The sequence below is a fragment of the Vulpes lagopus genome, chromosome 3 (genome assembly GCF_018345385.1).
Source record: "Vulpes lagopus strain Blue_001 chromosome 3, ASM1834538v1, whole genome shotgun sequence".
Taxonomy (NCBI): Eukaryota; Metazoa; Chordata; class Mammalia; order Carnivora; family Canidae; genus Vulpes; species Vulpes lagopus.
Window position 1 is genome coordinate 55,922,923 of NC_054826.1, and position 22,888 is coordinate 55,945,810.

The 22,888-nt window shown below is 61.6% G+C and overlaps 1 protein-coding gene across 3 annotated transcripts; it reads right to left on the bottom strand.

Moving 5' to 3' along the window:
- Positions 1-555: 555 nt before the first annotated feature.
- On the bottom strand, positions 556-22,544 carry CDHR1 (cadherin related family member 1). Of its 3 annotated transcripts, XM_041747003.1 has the most exons (17): positions 22,421-22,544; positions 21,794-21,871; positions 20,722-20,867; positions 19,762-19,812; positions 18,589-18,678; positions 17,178-17,264; positions 15,998-16,114; positions 14,969-15,112; positions 13,853-13,931; positions 11,978-12,078; positions 9,070-9,273; positions 8,555-8,707; positions 6,876-7,040; positions 6,009-6,076; positions 5,357-5,585; positions 4,482-4,739; positions 556-3,858 (listed from the first exon to the last, which is right to left on the bottom strand). In XM_041747003.1, the coding sequence occupies exons 1-17, from the start codon at positions 22,473-22,475 to the stop codon at positions 3,307-3,309; spliced, it is 2,577 nt and encodes an 858-aa protein (XP_041602937.1). In that variant the 5' UTR covers positions 22,476-22,544; the 3' UTR covers positions 556-3,306. The 3 variants fall into 3 exon arrangements, with proteins under 3 accessions (XP_041602937.1, XP_041602938.1, XP_041602939.1); XM_041747004.1 differs by lacking the exon at positions 21,794-21,871 and having other exon boundaries at positions 22,421-22,504; XM_041747005.1 differs by lacking the exons at positions 18,589-18,678; positions 19,762-19,812; positions 20,722-20,867; positions 21,794-21,871; positions 22,421-22,544 and adding an exon at positions 17,618-17,736.
- Positions 22,545-22,888: the final 344 nt, after the last annotated feature.

The following is a 22,888-nucleotide window of genomic DNA, read 5'->3' on the forward strand; positions in this document are numbered from 1 at the left end:
CCAGAGCTGTGGCCTCTTCCGTTTCCCTCCCAGTCTCCCCTCCTCTCCTGGTACAGAGAGGCTCCCGGGCCCATCAGTAGGCAGAGACATCCTGGAGGTAAAGCCTGAGCAGGAGTCCTCGCCTCCAGACAGGGTGGGCGCTGCAGCATGCGGACCCCCTCAAACGTCCTCTCGTACGTCTAAGAATAGCAACTGCCTCCTGAACTTGAATCCGCAGGTACAGAGCTGGTGCGAAGTGCTTTGCATAGATTAGCTCTTGTCACCTTCAAAGCAATGAGTTTTTGTACCATGTGTCGACGTGAGAAGTGAGGCCCAGGGAGGCTTAGTCTCTTGCCCAAAGTCACACGTAGGCAGCAGAGCCAGGATTCAGACGTGGGGATGGGGGCTGTCAGACTGTCAAGTACCACCTCATTTCATATAGTTAGAAAGTCTGACCTCAACCGTGGGAGGAAACACACACCATCCTGCAGATTTCCTACAGACGCATCTCTTTTTTTATTATTTTATTTATTCATTCATGAGAGACACAGAGAGAGAGAGAGGCAGAGACACAGGCAGAGGGAGAAGCAGGCTCCATGCAGGGAGCCGACGTGGGACTCGATCCTGAGGATCACGCCCTGGACTGAAGGCGGCACTACACCGCTGAGCCACCAGGGCTGCCCTAGAGACACATCTCTTGATCGCCCTAGAGACGCATCTCTGCATCTCTTGATCGTCCATCCACTGTTTAGGGCCCAGAAGTGAGAGGGATCCTGCCTAAGCTGAAACCCCCGCCTCCCGACTCTTTAGCGAGAAGCTTAAAATGGTGCCAGCTAAGGGCCGGGCCTGTCCCGTGTGGCCAGGCAGCCAGTCCCGGGCCCCCACCACTGCCTGATGCCATAGAATGTGGCCCCGCCTCACTCCCCCGGGGGACGGTCACTTCCACATTTGCTGGAACCTTAGGTTAGGCCAGACCTTCCTGTTCTTTCTCGGTATGGCTCTTGCTGGCCACCAGGTACTTTCCCACACCTCCCAGCACAGGAGGTCGCCCCACATGCCCAGGTTCCATGATTGCCTCTGTCTGGATCTGTCCAGGAGCCCGCGAGCCCCCCAGGGCCCGGATGCTGGCCTGGGCTTCTAGCCCAGAGGCTCTCGTGACCAGTGTCCCAGGGACCACACCGTCCCCAGGCTTCCGTGTCTGTGCCAGGTCTCCCCATCCCCGCCGTCCTGGGCTGGGTTGGGGGGAACTAGTTCTAGCTCCAGGGCTCATTCATTCCCTCCCAAGCGACCCCGCTGGGGCCTGTCCTGCTCAGGAGAAAAGCCTAGTCCAGGTGCGCGGTGGGGCGCGATCGCATAGCCAAGCCCTGCCAATGTGCTACCGTTAGAGGCACATGTGTGGCCGTCTGGACTAAATTTCGCAGCTGCCCACGGAGTCAGATCTGGGGGTTGGGGGAACCCCAACTCCCCGAAGGAGCCAGGAGGCAGGCTGGGCCGGCTGTCAGGGAGACTGGCCCCCGTGAGCCCGCGAATGCCCACGTCAGCAGGGAGCAGGGGCCCCGTGGCCCTTGTTTAACAGGCTTTATTGACCACTTACAAAAGGGGTCGATGGCACGCACAGCGTAAGGATGCTGCGCTCCCCACAGACGGCACACACGGTCCAGGGCAGCCCTCTCCTGAAACAGGCTGCAAAACGCCCCTGGGGTCACGCTGGGCCCCGGCCTATTGGATTCCACCTCTGAATACACTCCGGGGCTGGGATGCTGAAGCCCCAGCACGGGGCTTACACGGCGACCCAGCTGAGCAACCTCTCCAAACGCACACTCAGAAATGGAGGGAACCACGTTTGCATAGAATCTGCTTAAATAAGATCACGGAGGAGACTCGAGAGCTCGTTAGTAGGGGCGGCAGGTGCAAACAAGACTCCCACCTCCCTCTCCCTGACACGTCTGGGTTCCTTATAAAGCAGGTTTCCTTGAAGTTGGGCAAGACTTCTTTGCACTGAACATAGAGGCCTGTGCGTCCGCTCTCCAGGCATGTGGTCACCGGCTGGCCAGGGGCGCTCGGCCAGAGGGAAGCGCTGAGAAGCCCGGAGCCCCGAGACCAGGTCTCTGCCACCAACCTGCTGTGGCCTCCGGCCATCGCTCCTCCCTCGGAAACTCATTTGTCCTCTGGACAGAGGCTTGGGATGGAGGCACTGTGGCCTTGGTCCCCTGGGGCGCTCGCTGGAGTGGGGGGGGAGGACAACGGGACGGCCTTGGTCAAGGGCAATGACATCATTCAGATCTGGCTGCCAGGGGCCGGGGGCTGCACTCGGACCGCCCTCCGGGGGATGCTGGTCAGAATGGCTCGGAAGGCTTCTAATACTTTCTGGAAGAGTTGCCCCCACCCCCCGCCTCCTACCCGGAGAGTCGGTCCGCAGGAAAATACTGCATGTTGGTGCTGCTTTTGCACTTGCCCGAGGCCCTTGTTCCCACGTGTTTGTCTCAGGCTTCACCTTGAGCCTGTGAGTGGCGGTGGGGACGGACTCGCTTCACTTTCCAGACGAGGAGTGAGCGACCAGGGGTTTAGGCGGCTTTCCCCGGCTCATACCACGTGAGCAGGCTACAAACCGGTGTCTCCAGAACCCACACTGTCCCCTCAGGGACCCCCCCGGTGGCACCTCGGGCGGGGCTTGATGCTCTCCCGGGTGGCTCGGTGGCTACGGCCACGCTGCAGCCCGGACACCTCTGGGCCCGCCTGGGACCGCCCTGGCTGGGGCCGTGTCATCCCAGTGCCCCTGGTTCCACGCGGGTGAGGCAGGGGCCCCGTCTCTGCCCAGACACCACCATCCTCCTTGCAGTTGCCTCTGCGGGGAACAGCCCCGCAGGCCGCGTGAGTTGTCAGTGCGTCCCTGCCCTGCGCGATGCACCTGCTGCCCCGCAGCCCGCAGGGGGCCCTGCCCACAGGCTTGGCCAGAACCCAGCTTCCTTCTGCTTCTGCCCCTGCCGGGGGCTTCGGGAGCAGGTCCCGGCTGGCCCCACCACACGAGGCCGGGGCCCTGGTCCTCACCTGAGGGCGCTGGGGCCCCAGGAGGACCCGCGGGACTGGAGGACCCCCAGCCTCTGCGGATGGGGAGCGTGCCGACGATCTGGGTGAGGACGAAGGATCTGCCGGCGCCCCCCATGAACAGAGGACTCCCTCGTCTACGGTGTGTCCGTGTCCAGAGCCGCGGGCGAGGGGCTTACGTCACTGCACGGACGGAGAGGACCCTAGGGGGCAGATGGCAGGGAGCAGGGTGCAGGCAGGAGGACGGCCGGGGCGGGGACGCGGGGGCCACCGGGACACCTGCTAGAAGTGAGCCTCATTCCCCACGCCCTTCTTCTCAAACTTTTGCCTTAGCTCCGAGACCAGAGCCGACTGCGTGGGGCCTCCCGCCTCGGGCTGCAGCGAGCCCTGGGGCTGCCGAGGGCTGAGGGAGCCCGAGACTGTAGGCACAGCCCAGCGCGCCAGGCCCGCCCTGGGAGCCCTGGGAGCCACGGCGGGCGCAGGGGGCGGCGCGGGGGCTGAGGGCGGCGGGGGGCTCCCCGGGCCGTTGTTGTTGCCGTTCTCGTTCTCGTTGGACGGATCCTCCTTGAGCGCGAACTTGGCGGCAGCCTTGGTCCTCCGGAACCGGAGCCACTCGACGCGGACGGCCCGGGGCGCGGGGCTGGGCCGCTGGCGGAGCACACGCCGCACAGGCAGGACCCTGCTGGACTTCTTATTGCGCCAGAAGGTGGCGGTGGAGATGAGGACGGTCAGGGCCACGATGATGGCCATGAGGCCGGCCAGGACGGCCACAGCCTTCAGGGGGTTGTCCTTGGTCTGCATCAGGAAGGCGGCCACGGGGCTCCGCGACAGCGTCTGGAAGACAGAGCCACCCCCTCGCCTTCTGCTGCTCTGGCCCCCCGGAGCCCGGCAGCTCTTGGACTTGCTGGGGCCGGGCACCCCTTGAGGATCGGAGGAGCACCTGGGCTCCATCCTGGAAGGAACGCACGGACCATGCAGCGCTCCCGGAGAAATGCACCAAGAGAGCGTGTCGAGCGTGGGAGCAGCCTCAGATTCAGCTGGACGGGCCCCTTGGGAGGAGGGGCCGCTTCCCTCCAGGGACCAGCGACCGGGCCCCACCTGGCGAGCGTACCAGCAAGTCCCTTAGTGAGATGGGATCCCAGCAGCCCGGAGCTGAGAACGGCCCACAGTGGCTTTACGTCTGCCTTTTAAGGCCCGTTCGGAGGCGCCATCACTGTCCCCGGTTATGGTTACGGGAAAGGAAGTGGGGGCTGGGCAAAGCCCAAATAAAAAGTGTTGAAATTAGGATCACCTGCCACTTGATCCCAAAGCCCACACGTCCAACGGCGCCGGCGGCCGGTGCTGGCACCGAGTGTCCCCCCGAGGAAGGCTGGGGACAGTCTTCCTTCCTCCGACCACACCACAGCAAGGCCCAGCTGGCCCTCCCAGCTCCCGCCCAGCCCTGCCTTGGTGCCCACCTCCGTGTCGGTGACGTCAATCTTGAGCAAGGTCGTGGTGCTGAAGGAGGGGGAGCCACGGTCCTTGGCCTGCACCTCTAGGGACCACGTGAAGTCCCCGCCGGGCGTCATGTTGTGCAGAGCATCAAGGGAGCGGATGGAGTTCTTGAGCCGGATCTCCCCGGTGTGCGCATCGATGTCGAACACGTTGGATGGCTCTGCGTGGGTGATGGAATAGTCCACCAGGTTGTTGGGCTCCTCTGCATCCTGGTCTGTGGCCTGCGCGTGGGGAGGGTCGGACAGAGTGGGGCTTCGAGGATGACGCCTGTGCACCCTGGCCACACCGGTGGGTCACATGTGGGTGGCTTACTGGGTTGATGGGAAGTGGTCCTACCCCTACTTGGAGTGCACTGGACTTGGGAGAAGCACTGAGCAAGCCGGGGCCGGGGCCGGGCGCCTGCGCCTGTTGTCCCCTTCCACCCTCAGAACGAGGCTGGGCAGCAGGCGTTGTTAAGAGAAAACCCAGAAGCTTGGGTGATGAGCGACCTGTCTAGGGATAGGAACCTGGAAGGAGGGCAGCTGGGACTGAAAGCCTCGTCTGCTGGCTTTCCACACTGGGGAGACCGGGCGGTGGGGCACTGCTGCGAATGTGGGCAGCCAAACACGGCAACTACCCCAGCTTCGACTGTTTCTTGTGTGAAAGGGCAGCAATACCTCCTTTGTAGAGGTAATTTCTGGGTTGAGGTGGGGATGGGGACATGCAAAGTACCTTAAAAACCCCTGCTCGTCCCGGGAAGCCAGTACGTGGTGTTTTAAAATAAGTTATTATCCTGTGGCGCCTCTTGCAGCAGCTCCAACAAAGCTCTCAGGGAAGCCTGGCTGCCCTCAGAGCTCACCTCGATTTTCACCGGGGTCCCCAGCACCATCGTCTTCTCCTGGATGCTCTTTCCAAACTGAGGGGAATGGTCGTTGACATCCAGCAGGGTGACGAAGACCTCGGCCAGGCTGTATTTGCCCTCCGTGTCCTCCGCCTTCACGTAGAAGTTGTACCTGGCGGTGGCCTCGGCGTCCAGGCTGGCCCAGGGCTGGGTGTAGATGAGCCCGGTGGACGGGTGGATCAGGAAGCTGCAAGGCACAGGGCGCTCGGGCTCCGCTTGCATGAGCACACACGCACGTGCACACGCGGGCAGCCTTGTCGGACTGAGCCACCTCCCATGCATTGTGCAGCTTCTCCAAAGGGCCCCCCCACCCCGGTCCTATCCTGCCCCGTCTAGGCACCCACCTATTAACCCTGAACTTAACCCCTCGCAGCCTCAGGCCCTGCCCCGCCCTCCCGGGGCCCGCCCCTCCATCCATCGCTCTCAGAGCCCAGGAGCTCAGCCTCAGGTCTCTCCTGCTCCCCCCACCCCGACCCTGGGCTCAGGCTCGTTTCTCCAACCCAGGTCCAACCCTCTCCAGGGTCCTCCTGTGTGGAGCACCTGTCCTCTCTGCCCCCTACCTCCCAAATCCCTTGCCCGAGGCCCTGCCCAGGATCCTGGATCTACTTACGGGTCTGCCCCGGGCCCGTAGATGGAGTATTTGACTTCGCCCCACGGACCCGTGTCTGGATCCACAGCCTGGAAGACATAACGCTCCCGGTGGCCCCTGCCCTTGGAGGGCTGCTTCTCGGCAGCGACGCAAGGGGACCCGGGGTTAAACCAACTAGGGACAGCCAAGCTGGAGGCCTGCCCGGGAGCCCTAGTTCTCTGCCCAGGGCTCAACTGTCTGAGGAGGCAACAGGTGTGGATCTGGAGGGCACGCACCCCTCCTTTATAAATGAGGCAGGGGCAGCCCGGATGGCCCCGTGTCTGCCTTAGGCCCAGGGTGTGACCCCGGGGTCCCAGGATCGAGTCTCACATCAGACTCCCTGCATGTTGGTGTATGGAGCCTGCTTCTCCCTCTGCCTTCGTCTCTGCCTCTCTCTTTCTCTCTTTCTTTGTGTCTTTCATGAATAAATAAAGTCTTAAAAAATATAATAAAATAAAATAAAATAAAAAAGTAAAATAAATAGATAAATTAAATAAATAAAATAAAATATAGTAAAATAAATAAAATAAATAACATTAAATAAAATAAATAAAATAAAATAAAATAAAATAAAATAAAATAAAATAAAATAAAATAAAATAAAATAAAAATAAATGAGGAAGGAAAGGGAGATGGGGCCCATGCTCTGAGCTCGGAGTTTATGCCCGTGTCCCCCTTACAGTCATACCCATTGTACCAAAGAAGAACCTGAGCCTCAGAGAGGCCCGGGAGCTTGTCCCAGGACACAGTTAATGAGTCTGGGCTTTGCGATTCAAACCGGGAGCCAGGTGATTTCAGGAGGCCCCTTCGTTGGGAGTCCCCACCCCCCCGGGGTAGCCCCCAACCCACCGTGACAGCCACCACGTTGGAGCCCCCCGGCGCATTCTCGGGGATCCTGGCAATGTAGTAGTGGGAGGTGAACTTGGGGACGTTGTCGTTGGTGTCCAGGAGCTGGATCACAATATCTGCAGTGGAGCTGAACTTCTCTGGAGTGCTCACCTCAATGGCCAGGAGCTGGGGGAGGAAGGAACCTAAGGGCTTGTCCGGGCAGTGGCCTGGGGCACCCAGCCCCGCACCCGCCTGCCCTGCCCCTCCCTGCTCGGCGCCAGCCTGCCAGGCCCGCCACCCCCTGCCCGGGCACCCCGAAGGCCCACGGTCTTGAAAGGCGGGCTTTCTTGCAGTTCTCAGGGGGCCAACTTCCTTGGTCTCCTTGACTTGCATCTTCCTTTCTGGTCTCGATTTCAAGAATTATTTTGTTACATGATATAATTTAATATTTGTTAGGGAGCTTCCCGACTCCTATTCTTTCCTTCTGTTTTCCTGGCTATACTTAGAGGTTTCTTTCTTCAGAGAAAAATCAGTGTGATTACGTCAAACTGCCCCCCCCCCACAACCTCCCCAAGTCTTGGCTGCCCAAGACTCGGTTGAAATGATATTGAATCCTTTATTCACTTGATGAGAATTTGCATTTTCTTAAGCAAGGTGCGCCTTTATGTTTCTTGCTTCCTTTACGTCTCTTTGTTAAATTCTCATGGTTTTTTATTGTTGTTGTTGTTATTTAGATGCTGCATAGTTACTACCCTAATTCCTAGGAATTTTATCTTTGGTTGTTATTATAAAAAAAGAATCTCTTATTCCATTATTCTCTTTGCTATTTTTCATACACAGGAACACTCTCGAATTTGGCGTATTAAGTCTGCCATCGGTCATGTTAGCAACTTTGCTGTGTTTGTTTTTCCAACATTTCTTAGATTTGTGTAAGCAAACAATAACAACCACTTACAAATAATGATATATTTTTTTTGTCTCTTCCTTTCTGACGTTCATGCCTCTTATTTCCTTTCTTTATCCAGGAATAACATTACTCCAGGAATAGTGCTAAATAATAGCGGTGATAGCAGGCGTCCGGGATTCATTCCTGACCTCATAGGAAGCTTTCAGAATTCCACTTTTAAGCATGACGTACGCTGTAGTGGTGGTAATGTATGTATAATTATAAATAATTATAATAGTTTAAGAGGTGTCAGTGAAGAATTTGTTTTTCTTCTATATTAATAATTATGTATGTTTATATATAACATGCATCATATACATGTGTATAATTTTAATCACAGATTCAAAGGAATTTTTTTTTATCTTCTGCTAAAATTTTTATCAGGATCAGTGACAGATGTCAAAGGCATAGGACAAATACGTTTATCCTGATAATCAAATCGCTTTTCTGCCTCGATCTGTTAACCAGGTGCATGGAGCCCTTTTGCACTCCTAGGGACAGTCACAGTTTGGGATGGGGGCTCCGTGAGGCTGTGTGGGCAACGGGAGGAGGCCCCTGTGCCCTCCCCCTGCCCCCCTCCACCCGGCTGCCCTGTCAGCAGGAGGGGCTGAGGACCTGAGAGGGGGAAGGAGGGCCAGGAGGGCAGAGGAGGGGCAGCAGCGGCAGGGACCCCGCAGGACTGAAGCAGGAGCTCCGAGGACCCTCCGAGGACCCCCCAACACCCCCGTTCAGGGCAGTGCAAAGCGTCACCTGCCTTAAAGGTCAAGACTTTGGACTTTTCAAAGTCAATGGCGGCTGAGTTCTCCACAATGATGGTGACCTGGGCTTCGTTCAGGACTGTCAGTGGGACCACGCGGAAGATGCCTCCAGGCCCCACCAGCCGCAGGTTGAACTTGGCATTGGCTCCCTGGGGGAGAGGAAATGGGGAGGTGAATGGGCATAGAATCTCCTTAGTCAGGCTAAGCGAGGAGATTCCTGTGCCCCTAAGCTGGGGAGGTGGGTGGGAGGAAGCCACTTGGCCGGCAGTGGAGACTGAGTGGGGCAACACATGTATAGCCGGGCCCCGCACCGGGCCAAGGAGGGATGGACATGGCCGGACACACAGGCGCTTTGGCTCGGCTACACTTTGTACTTGATCGCGAGCGTCCCCCGCTAAGCAGCTGGCCTCCACTCAGCCCCCCTCCCCCAGCTCCTGGGACGCAAGCGGCCAAGGCTGATGAGCTCAGCTCGGGGCACTGGGAAGACAGGGTGGAGCGCAGGCCCCCGCACCTGGTCTGAGTCGTTGACGGTGATCTTCAGGCCCCGCAGGATCTCTCCCTGTGGCGGGTGCTCGTACATGGACAGCTCAAATCTGTTCTGGGGCCCACTCTCCCCGTAGAACGTAGGCGGATGGTTGTTGAGGTCCACGATCCTGACGGTGACCGGGACCATGGCCTGGGCAGCTGGGACACCTGCAGAGCTGACCTCGGTCACCTGGGGTGGGGACAGGTGGCTACTGCTGTGAGCCCAGAGACCCAAAGGTGGCCCCACGGACCTCGGCCTCGGGTACTCGTCCCCACGCATAATTCCCCCTCTGTAGGTGTGGCTGCCCTACAGATTTCCTTCTGACTGCACACGGCAAAGGGGACGAGACACACTTAGTCCTGAGACCACGCAGACCATAACTCGTGTTTTCTAGCAGACTCTCTCCCTTGCCGGCTCTGATGAGATGAGAGGCTTGGGTCCCAAGGAGCTAATGGTGACCCCCGGCCAACAGCCCACTGGGAACTAAATCCTGCCAGTAATCATGTGAGCTTGGAAGCCAGTCTGTCCCCAGTCTGGCCTTCGGATGAGAACCTAGTCCTGGCTGACAGCGTGGTGGCAGCTACACGAGAGACCCTGAATCTGAGGACCCAGCGAAGCTGAGCCTGGAGTACTGGCCCACGGCGACTGCGAGGTATAAGTGTGTGTTGCTTCAGGACACTAGGTTTTCAGGAGCGTTGCTGCAGCCCTAGGTGACCTTATGGGGATTAGTACTGAGCCTATTTCACAGACGAGGCACAGGGGGCTGAGAAGTCCTGGGGTCATGCAGCTGCTGAGAGGCCAGGCTGGGGCAGGAGGAGCTCACAGGTGTCTGATTCCTCACTGAGCACTCCCCCCACCTTCCCACACTGGCCCCTCTTTGCAGCCAGGCAGGTACGGGTTCAAATCCCCATGCTGCCACATTCTGTCCTGGTGTCCGTCTGGCCAGGGGGGCTGCAGGGAGGGAGCGTGGAGATGCAGCAGCAGACACCAACACGGGTGCCGCAGCCGGCCAGCACAGGCCCCGTGTGGACCACCCGCTGCGGCGGGCACTCCCCAGGACTGTACCACCCCCCGCCTGCCCTGGGAGCAAGCTCGGCCCTCTTGCCCTGAAACTCCATGCCCTGGCACCTCCACCGCCTGACCCGCTGCCCTGGACCCCCTTCCAGAAGCCTCCACATCCGCGGCCTAATTCCTCCTCCGTTCTCGGCCCTGTCGCCAACGTCACACCGTCACACCGACACCTCCTCTACCTTCCAGCTCTGCTCGACCTCTGACCTCTCCTGGGCTTGCTTCCTTTGAGGCCACAGCCCTCCTCACTCGGCCTCCCAAGCTCCCATGGCTGTGCTCTCAGCCAGTGCCCCTCGGTCCCCACGGCCACCCCTCGCCCCGGGCAGCCCTGCTCCCCAAGCCCACCTTCCGTAGCCCCTGCAGGCGACACTGTCTCCCGGGTGCCAGCCCGTACCCCCGGGTGCCGATTTCAATGTCAGGGTCCGAGACAGCGACACTCTGCATGCCTGTCCTCCGGGACCTGCCTCCTGTCCTGCGCTCCCCATAGCATCACCCCCGGGCCCCCTCCCTCCCCCCGCCTCGCTCCCCTCCCTCCCCTTCCCTCATCCCTGATCCCCCTCCCTCCCACCCCTTTCCCTCACCCCAGCCCCCCCTCCCTACCTTTCCCTCACCCCAGGCCCCCTCCCTCCCCTTTCCCACACCCCAGGCCCCCCTCCCTCCCCTTTCCCTTACCCCAGTCCCCCCTCCCTCCCCTTTCCCTCACCCCTCACAGCCACATTCTGTGGAGTCTGCCTCTTTCATATTTTACAATTTGACTATTTCTGTGATTCCCCCTCCCTCATCCCCAAGGGCCTTCATGTATCACTTTGACTAATGGCTCTGCCCCCCTGCCCCTCACCCAGGTTCCCCTAAACTCAGGTGGGGACCAGGGTTCTCAAACCCTAGGCTGGGGCTGGTGCCAGAATCACTTGGGGTCTCAGGACGTGCAGAGTCCTGGGTTTATCCCAGACACACTAAGCTCCTGTTGCCGGGAGGGACCTGGAAATCCTGCTGGCCTAGGTCTGGAGACCTGGGAACCGCCCCCCCTCCCCCGCCCCCGCCCTGTCTAACGCAGACAGGATGAGCTTTTAAACAAGACTCTAATCATGCTCAAAAGCCTTCAGTGGCTCTTTACTGATCTCGGGCAGGACCAGCTCCTGATAATTTGCAGACCCAGTGAAAAATGAAAATATTTTTTAGCAAAAACCTTTGTTAAAAAAGTGTTTGAAAATACGGTTAAAAAATTATCCAGAATTTCAAGACAGCAAGAGCAGAGCATGATGCCCAGCAGGGGACCCTTCTAATGGTGATCCCTGTATGATTACACAGACCGCATGCCCACAAAACCAGGCCTGTTCCAGGAAAACAACCGTATGTCACATTCAGGGCCTTTACCCCCCTGGGCCCAGCCTGCGTCCAACCACCTCTCTGTCCTCGCGCTGCCCATGAACTGTGCTCTGGCCCCACGACTGTGTCCTTGCTGCGTCCCTAGTACCTCATGTGCCCTCACCACCAGCCTTGGCTCAGGGGGCTTTCCTGGCCCACGGCGCCCCAGTCACCCTCCCCCCGCCGCAGGGATGCCCTTCCTGTCTCAACCGGCTGGTCCTACCCATGCTCACGGCCTTGCAGGTCAGTCCTGCCTCCTTGTGAATTCACATCTCCCCTTGCCAGGGGCTGTGTGGTGTCTGCAGCATTCACACAGGCTGTGTGATGTGGGTGCTCTGTGGGGCAACACCTAGCTCCCTCCCTGTGCCTAGTGGGTGCTGGGGGTGGGCTGGGTCTCATCACCATTGGAATCTCCCAGGGCCGGAGGGTGGGAGGAACAGCCAGGCTAGGGGGAGGGTACCTGTACGTGCAGCTCATACACGTCTCTCCTGAGCTGCGCAGGGCTCTGCATGACGGAGATGACTCCAGAGGTCTCATTTATCTCGAAGGCTCCATCACTCCCTGTTAATGGGAAAAAGATGTGCCCTGCAGCTCCACACGTGGCCAAGGGAGGCCCAGGGGGGCCACACCAGGTGCTCCTGTAGCCTATTTATTTATTTTTTTTCCTATTTATTTTTTAATCTTTATTTATTTTTCGAAGGACTTTGCTAATTTTTTTTTTATTTATTTTTTATTTATTTATTTATTTATTTATTTATTTTTACATTTTTAAAATTAAAATTCAACTTGCCAACATATAGTATAACACCCAGTGCTAATCCCATCAAGTGCCCTCCCCTCTTCTAGAACGATTTATTTATTTATTTATTTGTTTGTTTATTTATTTATTTTAAAGATTTTTATTTGTTTATTCATGAGAGACACAGAGAGAGTCAAAGACAGGCAGAGGGAGAAGCAGGCTCCCTGCGGGGAGCCCAATGTGGGACTCGATCCCAGGACCCCGGGGTCACCGCCTGAGCCGAAGTCAGACGCTCCACCGCTGAGCTCCCCAGGCGTCCCCCCTATTCTAGAATGTAATTCTATCATCCGGATCTGGCCAGTGAGGAAACTGAATTTCAGAGGGGCTCAGTAATTTTCCGAAGCTGACACAGCGAGTGTAGACGCCCTTCTGAGTCTAGCTCTCAGAACTTTTCTGCCCTTATGGGCCACCTGTGTGCATGTGGGCGTGCACGTGTGTGTGTGTGTGTGTGTGTGTGTGTGTGTGTGTGTGAGTGATGGAGAGAGGAAGGGAGGCACAGACCCAGAGGTAGAGAGACAGGGAAGGGCAGAGAGGAGAGAAAGGGGCCGGGGCTGCAGGAGGAGGAGCAGAGGCGGGAGAGGAGAGCAGGGGGGACGCGGGTGCTGGGGTGGGGAAAGCTGCTCCACCCGCGTGGGCTGCTGGCAGGGGGCGAGGGTGGGCCCAGGGGTCTGAGCGAGAGCACAGCCATGCGAGCAGGTCCCCGAGCAGGTGCCAGGAGTGATGATCCCACCCAGGAGCCCGGCACTGCGCAGACCGACAGGCCCCGGGGGCCACGGAACCCGCCCGGGGCCACCTGGACCTGCTCAGTCGCTGCTCAGTGGTACGAAGAACACAGTCTTGGCACCAGGACACTTGGGTTCCAACCCCACGGGAACGGGGGATGGCCTGCTGGCGTCTCGGAGCTGCTCTCATCACAGGCAGCGCTAATGTAGGGAGTGCAGTTTCATCGTGGCATCTAATTCATTTAATTCCACTATATGCTCTAGGTCAGGGATTTTAAAGAATGGGAGCGGTGCCTGAGGCGCTCACTCAGCTCGGTTTCCTACTCCTGGGTTCGGCCCAGGTCACCACCTCAGGGTCCTGGGATCGAGCCCCAGGTCAGGCTCTGTGCTGGGCGTGGAGCCCGCTTAGGGTTCTCTCCCTCCTCCTCCCTCTGCCCCCTCCCTCCCCAAAAGAATGAGAGAAAAAAAACAGCTTTAGAAAGTGTAAGAAATGTTGCTCCCTCTTTTGCTAATTAAAGTGTGGCCAGGGCGGAGGGACAGGAGTCGGTGCCACCCACGTTGCTCTCAGTCCCTGCCCCCCACACTTGCTTCTCTCCATGTCGCTGGACGTGGGGGCCAGCAGGGGTGGAGCACAGGCCCAGGAAGGCTTGTCACCTCCTGGAGGAACCCAGCAGGCCCCCCGCCCCCATACACCTTGTACTTGTACGAATGAGGAAACTGGGACCCGGGGAGGTCTGGGCAGGTCACTCTGATCACCAGGAGCTGGGAGCTGGAGCCCAGCAACAGACCCATCCCCAGATGGCTCCAGACTCACCGTTCAAGAGGCTGTAGAGAATTTGGTTGGGTTTGCCTCGATCTCCGTCCATGGCAACCACCGTCAGTACCTCCGAGCCCTTGGGTGAGCAGAAGTGGTGCCTGAGGCCGGTAGTGATGCTGGGGCTCGCCCCTCCCCAGACACCTGCCCCCATGGGGGGAGGGCGCCACCGCCACCCAAGCCAAGGGCCAGGCCTCGGCGTGGCCCCCACCTGTCTACGGGGCCCGGGGCACCGCTGCTCCCCGTCTCTCCCCCACGTGGGTCGGTGCTTGGCCACCCAGGGACAGTCGGGCCTCCCAGCGGGCCTGTCCCCACAGCCCGCCTTCCCACACGCAGCACTCAGCTCCGGCCTCCACCGTCTGGCCCTGCAGCCTCGCCTTCCTGCCTCACCCACCTTCTGCCTTCAGGGCCACGTGGAGGGAGGGTTGGGGCCAGGGCGAGAGGGGCCGGGCACGGGGGCTCCAAGGCAAAGCCCAGGAACTACGATGCTGGCCTGGGCCTCAGCCTGCCGCCCTCTGGGCCCCTCTCCCCGGCCCAGGCGCCCTGGTGGCTGCATCCTGACGGCCGTGCCTCAGCCGCCCCGTCCACCCTGAGTTCCGGGAGCCCCAGGGGCACCGGCCCGCGTCCCTCACGCTGCGCTCGTCTCCACCACTCAGCCGTGGCTCCTGGACAAGCGGCACCCCAGCCGGGGCCCAGCGCGGGAGCGCCCGGGGCATCGCGGCCCAGTCTCATCTGGTCTGGAACCGTCCGACCGGAAGGAAGGCCTGAGGACGCAGCGCCGTTGCCCAGAGCCCTGGAGCCTCGCGTGAAGGCTGGGCCTGCTGTGGCCTCCAGCGAGCCCCCCTCCGCCGGGCGGAGCCTCGGCCCCTCCCGCACCCAAACCCCAGCGATGGGCCCCCACAGCCTCTCCTCCCGGCCCTTCTCAGGGGCTGGGGGTGTCAGGCCGCCTGAGCCAAGATGTGGCCACCGCGGCGGCGGTGCCAGCAGGTGCAGCCTCCCCCCTGCACCCCCACTGGCCCATCCACGGCCAGCCCTGCGGGGAGGGGCCAGAGCCGGGGCCCAGGGCTCCCGAGGCAGCGGAGACAGGGGACCGGGGCCGAGGGGCCAGCCACCCACCGGAAGAGTGTCCTCATACACGTAGCCATAGTAGGGTGTGCCCACAAAGATGGGGGCCATGTCCTGCACGTCCTCCACGTTGACTGTGACTGTGGTGGTGGCTGACAGCACCACGTCAGCCCCTCGCAGCCTCCCTCCACCATCCTGCGGAAGAAGCAGGTGGTTAAGACAGAGGCGCCCCGGGGCCCCCCCACCACTGCTTGGCCCAAGACCAGCTGCCTTCTCTGATTTCTCTTGGCTCCTGCGTCACCTGGGGACCATCTCCCCCTCACAGGGCTTGTTTAAAGGAGCTGATGCCCGGAAGTCTTAGGTAGCGCCTGGTACGCACGAGGCACCCACGGGCGTTGCTTTGGGGAAAAGAGACGTGAATTCTGTCTCCAGGGAAATCGTGGCCGACAAACGGCAGGGGAGGAGAGGGTCAGAGCCCAGTTGCCCCTCCTGCCGGGAACCCAGCTTCAGACGCCCCCTGAGGACCCGCTGAGGCCTGAGCGGCCCGCACCTGAGCCCAGGCCGGCAGGTGGGTGGTCTGGACCGCAGCGCGACGGCCTGTAGCCAACATGTGAGCAGCAAGGGCCTTTCCTTTCCTGGAAAGGGAAGTGCTGGGCCGAGACGGAGGGCTGGGCTTCCCGCCCGCAGGGGGCTGAGCGCCGCTTGGGCTGAGCGCCTGCTGAACTGCAGGTCCCACATCACGCACCTTAGAGACCCGAGGAGCTCAGCTGAGCCTCACGGGTGGCCAGATGAGGAAACGGAGGCCCAGACAGGGAGAGGTGAGGTGAGCAAGGCCCCGCAGACGGAGGGAGGTGCCCGGAGGCCAGGCTGTGGGGGGGTCGTGCTCACGGGGTGGACACCCCCTCCAGGAGCCAAGGGGCCATCTTCGGCCCACAGACTGCAGTCTGGGGACCGCGTCCACGCCTCTCCAGAGGTTGTGGCAGCTGCACCCCTGTGCCCATTGCACGAAGTGCCCCCAGCCTCTCCTAGCACCTGAGCCTGCTCCAATCCGAGGGTCGCTTCCCCACGCCTCCCCATTACCTTGGCGACCACGGTGACGACGTGGGCTCGGGCCTTCTCGTAGTCCAGGGTGGCCCCGGCCCGGAGGCGCAGCACACCGCTGTGACGGTCCACGGCAAACACGGTGGCCTGTGCACTCTGCAAGAGCGGGGGGTGCGCTGGTCCTCGGACTCGGGCCCGGGCCGGCCCAGGGGGGACCCCTGTGCCACCCTCCGTCGGGGAGCCCCAGCCGTGCTGGCCCTGGGCCTCTCCCGTCCCTCAGTGTGCTTCCCACCAGCCGGGCCCGGAGTCCCCCACAGGTACCCAGCAGGTGCCCTGAGCCACAGCAGCGGGGACTCGGAAGCCAGAGACGGGGAGGCCTTCTGCATCTGCAGGGAAGCCACTGCGGCGGGGGTGTGGGGGACCAGGGGATGATCCCCCAGCCGGGACGGGGTTACTGTGCATCACGGCTGTTAGCCGAGCTTTACAGGCAGCTAATCCCCGCCGCCCGTGGGCAGGTGCCGGTGTCTTTCCCACTGTGCACGTGAGGAACGAGCTGGGAGAGCCAGGCCCACGAGGAGGGGCAGGGTCTCCCCGGAACATGGGGCGCCTGGGGAATTCTCCAGAACGCCTCCCCCCCCCCCCCCCCCCCAGATCCTGGCTGCCTTGACAGTCCTGAGAGCAAGGGACAGACTGAGAACAAAGGAGCAGCGGCTGGTTCCTGCAGAGCCCAGGGAGGAGGAGGAGGAGGAGGAGGAAGGGGGCTCTGCTTTTGATGGGGTTGCAGGGGGATGGACAGGGGTAGGCAGGGGTGTTGCAGCACTGCTCCTCCTGACGGGTCGCCCTTTGCCCTTCCTCCTCTCCACAATCCTAGGCCCAGCCAGACTTTCCTCCAACCCTGAGTGGGTGCAAATGAGCCCAGCCCTCTCCCGGGGGAGTGGTTGGGCATAGAGAGCTGAGGGTCCCGGGTATCTGGGGACAGGGTGGCAGGGGATCTCCGAGGAACCCAGGGTGGGCCGGCCAGGGCAGACAGCTCCCACCCAGGGCCCTGTCATGTCCCCGCCAGCCCAGCCCTGTGGATCTGATGGGACCCCTCTGACAATCTTTGGCAATAGTAGAGACCCCGACTCAGGACCTTGGCAATGGAGGCGGGGGCCGTCCAGGTGTCCCCTCTAGCCCAGGCCCCTGCAGTGCCCCGTGTGCCCGGTGTGCCCCTCCTTACCTGCAAGAAGTAGGTGACACTCCCTCCAGAACCTGTGTCCTTGTCCACCGCGTGGACCTTTATGAGACTGCTCCCAGGAGGTATGTCCTGAGGGGTCACAGCCATTGAGGGCTCAGTCCCGGGGCAGAGAGAGAACGCTCAGGGGGCAGGGGGTGAGGGAGCCAGAGACAGGTGCAGTCAGGGCATGAAAGGCTAAGAAGAGGTGAAGAGGTGATAGGTGACGATGAACCCGAGAGCCGCCCACTGGGGGCCCGGCAGCCGTGGAGGAAACGTGCCAAAGTCGGGGCGGGGGCGGGGAAGAAGGCAGGGGACCCAGAGGGACGAACAGACAGCCTCCAAAACCAAGACTCCCAAAAGACAAAGGGTTTCAATATGGAAAATATGAAATGGGGGAAATGGTTAATAGACACATTCAGCACTGCCAGGGGTCACGTGCCTACCATTTAGGCCAAAATGAAGTTATCTTCTTCCTACTGGATTAGCAAACATTACAAAACTCGAGAGTCGGGACACCTGGGTGGCTCAGCTGTGGAGCAGAGTCCGCCTTCGGCTCAGGGCGTGACCCCGGGGTCCTGGGATCGAGTCCCCGCGGGGAGCCTGCTTCTCCCTCTGCCTGTGTCTCTGCCTCTCTCCCTGTATCTCTCATGAATAAATAAATACAATCTTTACCAAAAAAAAAATGAGAACCTCCAGTGTTGCTGAGGGATGGGAGACAAAGCCCCCGCCTTCCCAGAGCCTAGGGGAGAGGGCAAGCAAGCTCCACGTGGGCACCTCCCCCGGGCACCCATGCTTTCAACCTACCCATATCAAATCGTGGCCTGTGTCTTAGGGAAATCACCCTAATTAGCTATAGGGCCGTTTTACGTTTATGTGTTAGGTTCAGGATTTGATGCTTCTTATGACAGCAAAAACTTAAAGCATCTTAAATACCCAAATGCAAAGGACGAGTTCAGCGAGTGGTGGACCGTGCACCAAGTGGAAGCGATTCAAACCATAGTTAAGCCTGGACTTCACGATCACGGAGGGAACGCTGACGTTGTACGTAGGCGAAAACCGGCACAGAGGAAGCGGGGGTCCGGCATCGTCCCCGCAACGGAAACAACCACAAGCAAAGCGATCCGGTGAATCACCCGAACCTGACAAGGGTGTCTCCAGGCAGAGGGATCGGGGCTGATTTTTGAACTTTTTCTTCTGCCTTTCTACATATTTCACGTTTCCCCAGGAAACACACGTCATGAGCGTAACAGAAAACAGTACACGGACGTTCCCGTGGATCAAAACGAACGTGGGAGGGGTCGGCAACAGAGGTGGGGGGAGGACACAAAGTGGGGGCTCTCCGGAGGGCAGCGAGCGACGAGGGGGTGCTCGTCACCCCGGGTCCAGGTGGGAGTGCCTGGGGCCTCCTGCTTACCTCAGGCACCTGGACCATGTAGGGCTCCCGGATGAAACTGGGGGCCTCATCGTTGGCATCGGTCACCAGGATCGTGACTTTCTCTGCCACCTGCAAAGGGGCAAAGGGGACAGGAGTTGGGGCAGTGCGACTTTCTGGCAACAAAAGGACGGGGGGGGGGTGCCCTGGGGGGATGTCTCTGCCCGATATCTCCCCTTCTTCATACCCTTCCTCCCTCCCCTCTTCCCTGCCTTCCTGCCTGCCTTCATTCATGCAACAGATATTAGAAAGCAAGCACGCGGTGCCAAGCACTGTGTTCCATCCCAGAGACAGAAGGCACAAGCTGATGGCGTGCATTTTGCAGACTGGGCTGGCAGGCAGAACTAACACAGAGAAGGAAGGTGGTGACCTCCTGCGGGGCGGGAAGGGCGGCGGCAGGCACAGGCGGGCGCTGAGCAACAGGTAAACGCACGCCATGGGTCTAGGAAGCTGTCCCCAGAGGCCCCGAGAAGGGGCAAGGAGCCCAGCCCGTGGTGGGATGGCAGGAGCTTCTGCAGCAGTGCGTCAGAGGAGAGGGGCAGAGGCAGAAAAGCCCGTCCGGAAGGAGGAGCAGCACACGCGAAGGCAAAGAGGAGTGACATGCGTGGTGGGTTCAGGGAACATAAGCAGATTCAGGGCGAGATGGTTGGGAGCGTGAACGTGGGAGAGGAAGTGGGTGAGACAGATGGTGCGGGATGGGGCGGCCCGGGGTGCGGGAGGTGGCTTGGGCCCCGTGTGTCCTGGGGCGGCGGGGGCGGCTGTGGGCGCCTTCAGGGCCGAGCTGTGGCTGGTCTAACATTTCCAGGTGATGGCTCTGGCTGAGACGGAGTGGGGTCGGGTAGCCTGGAAGCTGGGGGCCCCTGCAATCGCCCCGGCAAGCACTGATGAGGGCTGGGCAGAAGTGCTGGCCGTGGGGGAGGAGGGGACGGAGAAGCCAGCTCTGGGTGCCTGCGGGGTCACCTCGGGTGACCTGGCCGGGGCCGGTCGGTGCAGGCAGATGGGAAAGCGAGGTGCAAGGGGTGCACGGGGTGCACCGGGGAGCACATCCTGCTGGGCCTCGGCTCCGAGCTGCCCTTGAGCCCCTAGAGGTTGGAGGAGGGAGGGTGGCCGGGCCGGGAGCCGGTGCTGCCAGGGGTCAGCTCGGGGTGCACTTACCAGATTCAGGCCGTCCGAAATGCTGATGACAGCCTCGATCTCGTCCTCCCTCTGTAAGGCAGAAGGACTGGGTGGGTGTGGGGGCCTGACAGATCCAGGCTCTCCCTTCGCCGCCCCCACTGAGCCCCCCGGAGCAGACCCAGGCCTTGCGAGGGAGCCGGGTGCAAGGCGGGGGGGCAGAAGGTTGCCTCTGGCCGTGCCTGGGGCCTTGCTTCGGGTCTCGGCACATCGGGAGCTCTCCCAAACCCACGGGGCCACCGAGGCGCCCCGAGAGAGTGCTCCCTGGAGAAGGGGGACAGGTGCTAAGCCCGCGTGCTGGGCTCCCAGGGGAGGGGGTTCCCCTCCCAGCCCCCTGTGATTCCACAGCAGGTCTGCGGTATCTTGGGCTCTCCTCCGTCCATGGTGGGGCCACGGCGAGGGAGGTCCCCAGGGTGCCGGGGAGGGTGCACCGTCACACCTCCGCCCCGGTGTCCCTACAGCGGTCTCTGACACCAGCCTCTCCTTCTCCACCCGGGTCTGCAGCTGGTGGAGTCCAGCGCCGGCCCCGGGCTGGCCAGAACCCCCGGCAGAAGCCCAGTTAGGGGGCCAGCCAGGCCCACCAACCCGGTGCGCGGCCCCGAAGAGAAATGTAGCCCATGCCCCGGCGCCTGCAGGTGCAGAAAGGGGCAGAGGTGTGGAGGCGTGGAGTTTTACCAAACTCAGGCCCACTCTCCAAGCCACACTTTCCCCGGCTGGCTCAGCCCGTAGAGCACCTGTTGATCCCAGGGTCGTGAGTTCGAGCCCCATGTTGGGAGTGGAACTTACATTAAATAAACAAAAAAACACTCTTTCCAGCCCTGATCTGCTGTCCCTTTCCTTTGGCTCATGGGGTCTCTCCCAGGACAACCTCCAGGGAAACCCACAACCGACGGAGGTTTGTCTGCACACGTGGCAGGCAGCACTTGTCACCCCCGTCCATACCTCCCTGTCCAGCTCTTCAACCAAGGTGATGTTTCCGAAATTGGGGTCAACAGAAAAGACACTTCTAGCGCTGGGGTCAAAGCTGATGTGATAGGAGACGGGGTCTCCCTCAGGGTCTGTCCCATTTAGAGTATATACGTGAGAACCTGGAAGGAGACACGGAAGGGGGACTAGAATCTGGGACCCAGCTTTTCCCCAGAGTGGCATCTGTTCAGGGCCAAGGATTCAGCCGTTCAGTTATAAAGCGGGTGTTCAATTCAGAGCTAGAGGTCCCCCTGAAGTGAGCACCCCCCCACCATCATGACTCTTCATCGCTGTCAGTGAGGAGCTAGAAGCAGCCACTGTACGGATTGTAATCTGTCACACAGGTTACGGAGGAGCCTCGGGCGGCGGTGTCTAAGTCCAGGACGTCTGTGTGGTACTGACCCTGTCCCAGGAGCCAAGACCTGGGGTCCCAGGGGGTGGGGGATGGGAGGAAAGGGAGGAGCCAGGACGGCAGGAGGGTGACCCACGGGCAGCGTGGTGTCCCCACGTCTGGATTAGTGTCTGAGTAGGTAGGTCTCTCACGCTGCCCTCCTCTCGGGGCTCCCCACCCAGCCAGCGAGAGGTTAGAAGGGAGAATGTCGTCCTTCCCCCTCCGGCCTGGGGACCCCAGCAAGGTGGGTGTTCCTAGGCCTCTTTAGAGCCTAAAGAGGGGGGGCTCCGGGAGGTAAGTACATTTGCTCAAGGTCACACGGTGAGTCAGGGGCAGTGCCGTGGCTGAGCCCAGGGGTTACATCAGGCTGCCAGCCGCCGCCTGCTGTCGGGGTGGCCCCATCTCCCCGCCCCCCCTTGCCCCCCACCCCGGGTCACCGGGACTGGCCTGGCTTAGGTCTGCACAACAGCCGTGACCTCCTTTCCTGCAACCGCACTAGGGAATTGAGAGGGCACACAGGGCTCCCCGGGAGGGCCCACAGCCTGGCACCCGCTGTGCCCATGGGCTCAGGGGAGTCACGGGTTCAGTCCTGGTGTCCTGGGGAATGTGGGCCACCCTCAGGGAAACGGGGAGCAGGTGGCTGCCGAGGGTCCTCACCCACAGGGGTGTCCTCTGGGAGGCTGAACAGGGCCATGTTTCCGCTGTCCAAGAAGTGTGGGGCGAAGTTGGCCTGGGCTGCGGGGAGAGCGGGCGCAGAACACTCAGGGTTGGCCCTCTCAGGGCTGGCCCTCGGCTTGCCCCATGCTGGCCCTACACTGGTCCCCGGCCCGCCCCACGCTGGCCCCACGCTGGCTCCCGGGGCTGTTCCCATGCTGGCCCTATGCTGGCCCCACACTGGCCCCCAGCTCGCCCCCCCGGCTGGCCCTAGGCTCTGCCCAGGCTGCCCCCACCCCCGGCCCCGCCGCCCCCTCCCCGCCCAGGCGGGGCTCCAGGTACCCCGGCCAGTCTCCGCCCATCACCCGGACCGGGACCCGGAACCCCGCGTAGGGGGCCGCGCCCCGAGGTCGCCCTGGGAGCTGGGACGCCCCCGCCCCGCAGCTCCCCCATCAGCCGCCCCGCCTCCCGCCCTGCTTCTGAGGGGTCCTGGCCCCAGAGCGGGTCTCCGGGTCTCCGGGTCTCCGGCCCCGAGTCCCAGGCGGGGGAGCGCCCCGAGCCTCTGCACCCCCCGCGCAGCGCCCGCCCCTGCTCCTCGCCCCGACCCCGCGCGCCCCCGCGGCCACTCACCCAGGCAGAGGCGCAGCAGCGCCACGGCCACCGCGGCCCGCGGGTCGCGCCCCATGGCTCCGCGGGCACAGCCTCCCTCGCCGCAGCCGCAGCCGCCGGCCCGGAGCTGGAGAGCAGACGGGGCGGGGCGGGGGTGCAGAGGCGGGGCGCGGAGCAGGGGCGGGGCACAGGGTGCAGAGGCGGGGCTGGAGGGCGCGGGGTGGGGGGCAGAGGAGGGGCGCGGGGGGTGCAGAGGTGGGGCGGGGGGCGCAGGGTGCAGAGGCGGGGCAGGGGGGCGCGGGGTCAGAGGCGGGGCGGGGGGTGCAGAGGTGGGGCGGGTGTGCAGAGGCGGGGCAGGGGGGGCGCGGGGTCAGAGGCGGGGCGGGGGGTGCAGAGGCGGGGCGGGAGGGCGCGGGGTGGGGGGTGCAGAGGTGGGGCGGGGGTGCAGAGGTGGGGCGGGGGTGCAGAGGCGGGGCGGGGGGCGCAGGG